The sequence below is a fragment of the Salmo salar genome, chromosome 28 (assembly GCF_965601325.2).
Source record: "Salmo salar chromosome 28, fSalSal1, whole genome shotgun sequence".
NCBI classification, from domain to species: Eukaryota; Metazoa; Chordata; class Actinopteri; order Salmoniformes; family Salmonidae; genus Salmo; species Salmo salar.
The window spans coordinates 30,961,198-30,971,851 of record NC_138318.1 but is presented as its reverse complement, the minus strand read 5'-3'; the positions used below and the strand labels follow the sequence as shown (position 1 = coordinate 30,971,851).

Here is a 10,654-nt window from a genome sequence, read left to right as displayed (position 1 = left end):
CACAAAACAAACATTTTAAAAAGGGAAGAAAATCCCAAATCATGAAATGTGGGTTACTATAGCTTTGACTGGATAACGAGATGCTATAACAGAGGTATCTGTATTGGTCAGCTATGGCAGTGAAGGGCATCTTCAAGGGTTCTGGATCAGGAACATGCTGTATTCTACATTAGTAACATTGTCATGCAGACAGATATTTTAAAACACAGCTGTTATAGCATAAATAAGTGTTCATTCTATCATATTACATTTCATAATGTATATAATGGTACCGAACTGTCATACTTGAGTAAAAGTAAAGATACCTTAATAGAAAATGACTCATGTAAAAGTGAAAGTCCCCCAGTAAAATCCTACTTGAGTAAAAGTCTAAAAGTATTTGGTTTTAAATATACTTAAGTATCAAAAGTAAAAGTACAAATAATTTCAAAGTTCTTATATTAAGCAAACCAGACGGCACCATTTTCTTGTTTTTTATTTATTTATGGGAGCCAGGGGCACGCTCCAACACTCAGATATAATTTACAAACAAAGCATGTGCTAAGTGACTCTGCCAGATAAGCGGCAGTAGGGAAGACCAGGGATGTTCTATTGATAAGTGTGTGAATTTGACCATTTTCCTGTGCTGCTAAGCATTCAAAATAAAGTACTTTCGGGTGTCAGGGAAAATGTATGGAGTAAAAAGTACATACTTCTGTTTAGGAATGTAGTGAAGTAAAAGTAAAAGTTGTCAAAAATATAAATAGTAAAGTACAGATAACCTTATTAAAAAAAAAATACTTAAGTAGTACTTTCAAGTATTTTTACTTAAGTACTTTACACTGTGTATATATCTATATCTTATTATCATCATGATTGTAAATCTATTTTCATAGAGTTAGAGTAAGGCCAGGATTCAATCCATTCCTTTAGCTGACATATGCAGTGTTTACTGTTAATACAGTCTCTGCCAAGGCAGGAACATTGCCTTTAAAGGTGCAGCCTAAGTGCAAACATTCAGATTTTGTTTTTTGTTGTTGTATAGATCTGACTATAGCCTTGTAAAATATGTTATGACACAAATGGAAAAGAAAACAGTTCCACATAGATATGACCATAATTATATTAAAAAGTTTAATCTGAAATAATGTTTTCAAAATATGTCATTGAACATGTGTCATAGATCAGTTTTTCTAAGGTTTGTTTTGTCTCACAAACAAATATATACGAGCAATGTTTTAAATAACAGCTTGTATATATCGACATTTGCAAGAAAAGTTTAAACCATAGATAATATACATTTGATATTCATACTCAGATAGACGATAAATGTACATTTTGTATAGTAAAAACATTTATTTTAACAAGTTTTGTACCTACATTAATCAAAAAAGTACAGCATATTTAATAATTTTACAAATTCTTCATAAAAAATATATTTCTGTACAAAAACATTTTCTTTTGCACCTACTTCAAGTCAGCAGCACGTGATATCCCGATGTTGTAAAATGGAATGATATTAAATTGAATGCAGTTATACACCTCTTTAGTTGGGAAACCATTTTACAGATGTTGAAAGAAAAACGTTATTGCAGCAAGCCCAAAGGAAGGCAAAATGTGGATTAAAAGCAGTGGGTCTTACATCAAAATGTTTACAAAGAAAGGGGATGATTTGATTAATTTCTGTCTTAACCCTATTTATTGAAACCACTGCCGTATAGTGCGTAGGTGTGTAATGAACACTAGGTTAAATTTGAAATGTAAAAATTTAAATCATTTGTAGAAAAATTATGGAAATTAAAATGCTTCAGATTTTCCAAACATACTTCAGACATAAAATGCATCATACTCAGGGGAATTTTCGTTGTGCTACTACGGCCACAAATACAACAGATATGAAATGGAATCTGATATCTCACAAGATTATAATACACATTTTGTCACTGGTGCATTGATCTCTAAGCAAGTGCATATGATAACAGATTTCGAAAAGCCAAGCTAAGATAGTTCCTCTACTGTAAGTTTTGAACATTATTTGTGAATACATGCATAACCAAAATGATTAGGAAAAACAACAAGCTAATCTATGACTTTGGAATCACAGTGTACTGTATGCATTCAAGTAGCCTTAGCGTTGTAATAGGTCATTTGTAACTGTGACAGCTTTTGAATTGAATAAGGCAGTGTTTCCTGGAGTGTAAGTAAGTAGTCTGTGTTCAATTCATCATCATTGACTCAATACCCTTAAGGATAGGAGGGACATATCATAAAGGGAGAAAAACAGATTATTAAGACTAGCTTCTAAACGACCAGCTCATGCCACTGCTAAAGAAGGATTGCTATCCAACTTGATTCCCCACCTTGCCTTAAGTAGGCCTACCAAAACAAGGTTGTCTGTCAAACAGTTGAGTTGAGTTAAACATGGCATATTCGTACAGCACAGCTAAACAAAAATACACTTCTGCATTAAAACTGTGATTTAAAGCAAGGGCAGCATTTATGAAAAATAAACATTTTATTAGTTCCAGTATTGTAGAGTAGAAAAATGACGTCCTTCTGCGCAAGAGGTATATTTGAAACGTAAGCAAATTTGCAGCAAGACCACAAGATAGGACTGCCAACTGTTGTCTAGTGTTCCGAATGTTGACAATGTTCAATGCCTGGGGTAATGTGAAATAAACTACAATATAAACAGCAACCTGATGATCGACAATACAAACAAACATTCATGACTAACATGCATGATACATACTGTAAGTATTTGATGCAATTTACAGTATACAACAATACTGAGCATTGTTGTTTTTTCAGAGTAGATGAACCAGATCAGTTTGCTCTGCAGTAATATTGATCTGTGAATAAAATTAAATATCATTCACGATTGCTGCACATTTGCATGTACACCAGTTGCTCCTTAATTGATATTTGTGGATTTAAATGTTTCTAGATAAGCTGCATGGTATTTGTGACTCGAGTTAAAAATCATTTATATAACCATATAAAAAAGTAAGGAGGGTGTTCCATACATTTATTTGCAAAACTAATATTGAAAATAAAATAAGCATCTCTATTGATAAACAGTAGCATGACATTATGCTCCCTGTGGATATGGAAATATACTGTATGCTTATCTACAAATGGTCAAAAACCCTGTACGTCATTTTTCAGTTAGTTTGAAAATTCCTCTTTTGCCTCATTTCATACCCATTCATAACACACTAGTGCAAAATTTGTGCGATAAAGTTTTTCAACACAACAGCTGAGCGAGTTCCTAGATTAGATAGCCATGTTCTCCTGCGCGACAGTTGTAGTTTATAGCATATGTTCCCTTTATTGGAGAAGTCTGGCAAGGAATGAGCAGCAACATGTTCAAAGTTGCTTCCTCCTTTGTGGTACATCTTCACTGAAGAAAACACTTTTTATCAACAATTATGTGGCTTTTCAAGACACTTTAGTATTTCCCCAAGGAGGGCCTTTGGGGGGGAAAAAAGACAGAAAAAAAACAAAAACGGAGAATGAAAACAACTTTCATCCTGCAAAGAGCCATAAAAGGCAGAACTCCTTGATCCTAGAGATAATTGTCTCTGCTTTATTTTCCTGGCCACATACATGATCTCTGCTCCATAGAACACCAATAGTTGTCATTTTATTTTGTGGTGGCAAGTCCATATTGTCATTGATTTTAAAATGGTGTATTTTATCTTCTCCACAGAGAGGTTATAACGTGATGAGTTCAAAGAAATATTGGCATCTGTCGAAAAATAAGATACTGCTTACCACAAGAGGTATGGCTGTAAAAGCCAGTCCAATGTCGGTGATAAGAGGGCTATACTACTGTGCAGACTGTGTTCAGTGTTGTATCAAACCTCACAGCTTTCGCCTCCGTGGGTTTCATGTTTGTGTCATACATAGGGTTTTCAAACGACGCTTGTCCATTGGTGTTTTCATGACCGGTATAGCCATTGTATTGAACCTTTGGTCTTGTTCTGAAAGGTGAACAAATAAAAAGTGTTAGCACATTTAGGTTATTTTAATAACTCTACTAGCTATGACTTTTTTTTTTACTTTTCAGACAAATGTGACGTTGTTTCATGAAGGGATGTTAAGGTATAGCAAAAAGTGCAATGATGAAGCAGAAACTCTTTCCCACTTGAGGAATCTCTGTACATATTGTTACTGCATTTTGAAATATACCAAATAAGAATACCCATAGCTAAGGAAAATATGTTTCAGCCCTCATTTGATCCAGAATACACATTGACCATGGGAGACCATATAACCTCTTATTATTTGAAAGAGGAGACTAGGGAGTCCTACTCAAAGCCCACTGAGCTGTTTTAAAACCTCAATATAAGATCAACGTAAAGACCTTGATTCCACCCAGGAGCATTTTGTAAGCCTTTACTTCAAATCAAATTGTATTGGTCGCATACACATATGTTATCACGGGTGTAATAAAATGCTTATGTTCCTAGCTCCAACAGTGCAGTAAACGTAATGGTCCCTCCATTACCTTACAAATCTTACTAAGTCAGACAAATGCAGGTTCAGTGACTACCTGGAGGGTTTAGTGTCTTCTATTTAAACTTTGTGTGGATATATAAAGTCCATTACCAAATCCTACATCAAGGCATTGTTAAAGCAGGATCTGTCTGCATGTGTGGAGAATACCTCTGCATATTCAAAAACACGTTTCCATAGCCTTGCAAAGTCTCTGTGGGAGTATGAATGATGTGGAGTGCAGATGTAGGATCTTAATTAGAGCCAGTTTGCTACAGAAGGAAAATAATTAGGATTATAATTTATTAAAATTTTTGTAGGGGTTGATAATTTTTCTGTATGGGAAAATCAAGTCAGAAATTTCAAAGTGGACATTTCAAACTTCAGAAGCCTTTTTAAACCTCAAATACACTACAAGTTAAGCATTTCCTGCATTGCAGGAAGTTATCCTGCAAAAGGGTGATCAAATGAAGATCCTATATATGTAAGTAACCTTGTAAGTAACCACAAACCTTGCATATGTAAGTAACCACAAACCTTGTGTCTAAACATGTATAATATGGAAATGCAAAATTCTATACAGAAAGAAAGAAATATTGTAACTATCAAAACAGACTGATCCTACATGATGTTATTATAACATTGTCAAAAGACAGTATTCAAAATCTGACACTTATGGGTTTGTAGCATTTGGCATACAAAATGAGTGAAATGTTAATAAAAGTTACAGTATACATTTTCCTTATCTATGTGAATATGAAGATACTTTCTAAGCGTGATTCTGTATTAACGTTAAAAACACAATACTTCAAAACTCCCCTCCAGTAAATATAACAGTCAAAAACAAATGGATTCTCATGATAGCTTATAGGCAAATGATCACAAAAAACAAATAGAACAACATTCAGTTGGTTGAAATATGCTGACAGAGAGATGACAATATGAGATCAAAGAGCACATCTTATTCATTTTAGCCCAACAAATAAAAAAACTATTTTTTTTTTCACTAAATGAAAAAAGTAAAAGACGATAATGACGATGTGAAAGTAGGAATTGTTGCGTATAGTGATTTAGTTTCTTATGTCTTACCTGCCGCCCGCCCTGATTACGTCTTTGGGTCTCTCATTGTCATCAGTGTCTTGTGAAAGTACCCTGCCAATTTTTCATGTACTTTAATATTGGGTAATTTTCCATTTAATCTGACAATAATGTCACATACTTTATTTATTTTGTTTGTTCAGTTAGCTTTGGAAAACGCCAATGCAAATGTATTGTAATCATTTTGTTTCGCACTCATCTAACATTGGATTTTGTTATGTAACGATCTATCAACTGAAACTTTTAGGGATCACTCATCGTTTGGCACAGGAGTTTCCCATAACTTATAAGAGACTACGATGCTTAACATCCAAGCATATATGGACAAACGTCACCAATGCAGATTACCAAGACATCCAATAGCCGGAACTCCTTACCTGTGTTTGTAGAGGTAAAATGCAAACCCTGACAGAATAAGGGCAAAGAATGGCACTAGTATGGCAGCTGCTACTGAACTGCTGTTGGTGCCATAGTATGGAGGATTTGATGGCTCCAGGTCTGTTGTAAAGAGACCTAATAAAGAAACATAACAGTACAACCATTCTTGTCAAACTTCTTAAAGTAACTTGTGTAAAAGCAATGGTATCAGGAAGTAAAAGGTAACTGTGCATGTCGTTTTTGTTTATTACTACGATTACACAAAGATTGTACCACCTCTTGTTAGTACAAATCTTCCGAAGTCCTTGCTTTGAATATGACCCTGGTAAACAAAGGTTTTCTTGTCAGACTCTGCGGTCACCTAAACCAACACAAAAGAGGGGGGGGGGGGAAAATCTGACTTTAGCAGATTTTTCAGGGCATACAGTAGTTGAAATGCAGAACCATTACACAGCTATCGCTATTACCCATTCACCTCATATCCCTCCTTTGTCCTCATGCAGCTTATCACTGTCTCTATCGCCTTTGAAGTGACTAACTGCTATAGTGTTCACAAGAACATATCGTCTTTGAACTTACAAAAGAGGGCTACAGTCAAGTAATATCTTCAACAGACACATTTTCATTCAAATCATTTTAGGCCATTAGGCCATACAATTTTAAGTTGCAGTGTCTTGTGTTGGTTATGGTAGACAGAACCTAATGCCAGAGCTGCATATTGATGAATGACAGTCTGCAGATGTTACCACCTCATGAACTAGATGTACAGCATTTGCAGAAAACTGAGAGTAGAGAATATGGTAGGTAAAGGAGACAAACTATTGTTGTGTTTCCTGATTAGGTTGGAAGTCCATCATTAGGCCCTTTATTGATCATTTAATTCAAATAAGAAGACTCACGTAGCCATCCATTGCCCAGTTGTCATTCTTGAATTTACTGAAATGATGCTCTGTTGGACCACGTATCTGATAAACCTTCAGCAGCAAATGGTTTTCCTCCTTCTTGTACGTTCCTGAAAACAAAGGAAATTGGGTTATCGGTTGGTGTTTACTGTTGTCTTCAACTGTAATATTTGCCTAATCAAATAATGTTAGAGTTAACATGTGTGATGTGATTTACCAGCAAGTTTAAGCTGCACTCTGCTCTGATCCAGAAGTGTGACATTGACTCTACTTGTTGTTTCATTGAATCCATTTACAGTAATTGTGGCAACTTCTCTTGCTCCAAGGTACTCATAGAACCCAGTCCAGCCAAAGTTTAAAGAAAACACATCTACAGGAACTGAAGGAAAGAAAGACTCATGTTACACTGTATGACCAGAACAAAATAAGGTACTTTTGCATCATCCATCACCTGTCTGTACAGCCATCATTATGAGAAACCTCAGACGTACAGTTAGCACAATACTTGTTACATTGAATGGACATGCATTTGAACATGAACAAAATGACTCAGAGGAGATAAACGTACCACCAATCTTGTTTTTCTGAACATCTGACTCCACTCCTTTTTTACCATTTATTTTGGGCCCAACTGAAAGACGGAAGAAATAATTGACTACATGACATTTTATGGATGTGACCTACTCACTGCCAGTTGCTGCTTGTAGCCGTGTAATGACAACATTTTTTTGTCTACATTTTACCGGAGCGATTCAGACTTGATGATTGCTGAAATGTTGTATACTCAATTACCTAGATATTCTCAGCTAGCACAGGGCACACAGCAAATTAACTACTGTGTTGAATACCAATGTATGAGGGAAAATATGATTGACACATACAAGTAGCAGATTAACTGCTAATCTAAGTATATGGCCTGCGGTACAATTTATTCTCCTCAGGTTGTGAATGGTTCACAGGAAACAGTTACATTTGAATAATAGGCACATTCCAGTGCATAAGTATACCTTTGCAGACAGGTGGCTTTCCAGACCACTTTCCATCAGGTTTACATGTCCTGTGCTCAGATCCCCCGGCCAGGAAGAATCCGTCCTGACATGTATAAATCAAAGTATAGCCCAGAGTTGGTAGATCAATAGCCTTCACGTCAATGTTAGACAGTGTCTCGGGCTGTCTGCAGGCATGGGCTGCAAAAAAAGAAAGAACGAAGAAGAAAAAAACATGGTAAAAAACAATAAATTCACTCTACCACTGACCAGGATTACCAGTCAGAATACAGTAGCCCCACACCCACACCAGTATCATGGAGTTATGTAGAGATCAAGCAATCCTATCAGGAGCAAACATATAAAACAAGGCCAGAGTGGTACTATCCATCTGTAACATAATATATGAACTCAGTCTTCGCACTTTCCTGTCGTCAACTTAAGCCTCCCCACTCCCAAGCCTCTGACAGTGAAGCCGCTTTATGTGGAGGAGACGCCTGAAGAATTTCGTGGGTATGCTGTCAAAAATCGCCCACTGATTTACCACTCACATACGAACAGCTTAAACTTGGCAAACTTTATCTATTCTTTGCTGAGGGCAGCAATCCCTACTTAACTTCCCTCCATGACTCACACAGCCCTTTCTCAAATGTCCATTCCCTTTTGACAGTCCCACAATGGCTTCTACGTTGTGATCTTTCTTTTAATCCATATATACAGCTCAAGACCTATAATCCTGGGCAGAGTTATTAAGGAGAGAGATGGAGAACATGACACTACCATTGGGAGGGTAGTGATCTGGAATGCAGTAAATTAAAGGGTTACATGTGCTAAACCAATGCTCTACTCCCTTTGGCTGTCATACCCCCCTCTACACCGCCTGTGTCTCTACCTTTACTCATTAACAAGTCAATGCTAAGAAAATGTACACCTGGTGGATTAATAAATAACCTTTTCCTGTTTTCTTGACAATGCCTTGTCACAAAAACAAATCTTCCCAAAAATACTTACCGATACATTCTGGTTGCACACCACTCCACGTCAAATTTTCCAGACAGGTTCTTGTCGTAGATCCCAGTATGTGGTAGTTTTTACGGCATTTGAAGGAGATTTTGCTTCCAACCTGAAACGGAAGAAGACTCATTACTATAAATGGTCTAAGAACAACCAGATAATTGCTTTGACTGACCAGAAGACTATTTTAGGAAATTATCTGAGCACAATTTTTCCAATTTTGTTGCATTACAACCTGTAATTTAAATTGATTTTTATTTGGATTTCATGTAATGTACATAAACAAAATAATCCAAATTGGTGAAGTGAAATTCAAAAAATAAAAAAACGGAAAAATGGTGCATGAATTTATATTCACCCCCTTTGCTATGAAGCCCCTAAATAAGATATGGTGCAACCAATTACCTTCAGAAGTCACATAATTAGTTAAATAAAGTCCACCTGAGTGCAATCTAAATGTCACATGATCTCAGTACACACGCACACACACATGTTCTGAAAGGCCCCAGAGTCTGCAACACCACTAAGCAAGGGGCACCACCAAGCAAGCGGCACCATGAAGACCAAGGAGCTCTCCAAACAGGTCAGGGACAAAGTTGTGGAGAAGTACAGATCATGGTTGGGTTCTAAAAAAATATTTGAAACTTTGAACATCCCACGGAGCACCATTAAATCCATTTTTTTTAAATGGAAAGAATATGGCAACAAACCTGCCAAGAGAGGGCCGCCCACCAAAACTCACAGACCACGCAAGGAGGGCATTAATCAGAGAGGCAACAAAAAGACCAAAGATAACCCTGAAGGAGCTGCAAAGCTCCACAGCAGAGATTGGAGTATCTGTCCATAGGCCCACTAAGCCGGTGTGGCAGGTAGCCTAGTGATTAGAGTGTTGGGCCAGTAACCGAAAGGTTGCTAGATCGAATTGAAGGAATGATGGATGGTGCTAAATACAGGGAAATTCTTGAGGGGAACCTGTTTCAGTCTTCCAGAGATTTGAGACTGGGACAGAGGTTCACCTTCCAGCAGGACAATGACCCTAAGCATACTGCTAAAGCAACACTTGAGTGGTTTAAGGGGAAACACTTAAATGTCTTGGAATGGCCTAGTCAAAGCCCAGACCTCAATCCAATTGAGAATCCTCTTTTGCACTACCTTTTTTGCACTATTGGTTAGAGTCTGTAAGTAAGTATTTCACTGTAAGGTGTACCTGTTGTATTCGGCGCACGTGACAAATAAACTTTGATTTGATTTGAATCTGTGGTATGACTTAAAGATTGCTGTACACCAGCGGAACCCATCCAACTTGAAGGAGCTGGAGCATGACTTTGAGAATGGACAAAAATCCCAGTGGCTAGATGTGCCAAGCTTATAGAGACAAACCCCAAGAGACTTGCAGCTGTAATTGCTGCAAAAAGGTGGCTCTACAAACTATTAACTTGTGGCGGCGGGGGGGGGGGGGGAATAGTCATGCATGCTCAAGTTCAGTTTTTTTTGTCTTATATGTTTCACAATAAAAAATATTTTGCATCTTCAAAGTGGTAGGCATGTTGTGTAAATCAAATGATACAACCCCCCAAAAAATCTATTTTAATTACAGGTTGTAAGGCAACAAAATAGGAAAAATGCCAAGTGGGTGAATACTTTCCCAAGCCACTGTACAGTATGTTTACCCACAATTTGACATCGGTAGAAGTAAGGACCTTACCTCAAATCCTTGGGATGTGACTGGTATCCCATAAGATGGTGTTCCTGGGTCTCTGCATGTGTTATATGCAGGATCTAAAGAAAAATACATGT

At 37.0% G+C, this 10,654-nt stretch overlaps 1 protein-coding gene across 1 annotated transcript in view; it reads right to left on the bottom strand.

Annotated features, from left to right (window-relative positions):
• Positions 1-459: 459 nt before the first annotated feature.
• The window catches only part of LOC106589815 (CUB and sushi domain-containing protein 1), a 406,652-nt gene continuing 396,457 nt past the window's right edge, over positions 460-10,654 (bottom strand). Inside the window, exons 62-70 of the mRNA XM_082970365.1 lie at positions 10,563-10,636; positions 8,855-8,966; positions 7,865-8,044; positions 7,426-7,488; positions 7,075-7,236; positions 6,855-6,967; positions 6,229-6,316; positions 5,955-6,090; positions 460-3,965 (exon numbers count right to left, since the gene is read on the bottom strand). Of these exons, the coding sequence (XP_082826491.1) occupies positions 3,806-3,965; positions 5,955-6,090; positions 6,229-6,316; positions 6,855-6,967; positions 7,075-7,236; positions 7,426-7,488; positions 7,865-8,044; positions 8,855-8,966; positions 10,563-10,636 (1,088 nt within the window). The 3' untranslated portion in view covers positions 460-3,805. The remainder of the gene's footprint in view (positions 3,966-5,954; positions 6,091-6,228; positions 6,317-6,854; positions 6,968-7,074; positions 7,237-7,425; positions 7,489-7,864; positions 8,045-8,854; positions 8,967-10,562; positions 10,637-10,654) is intronic.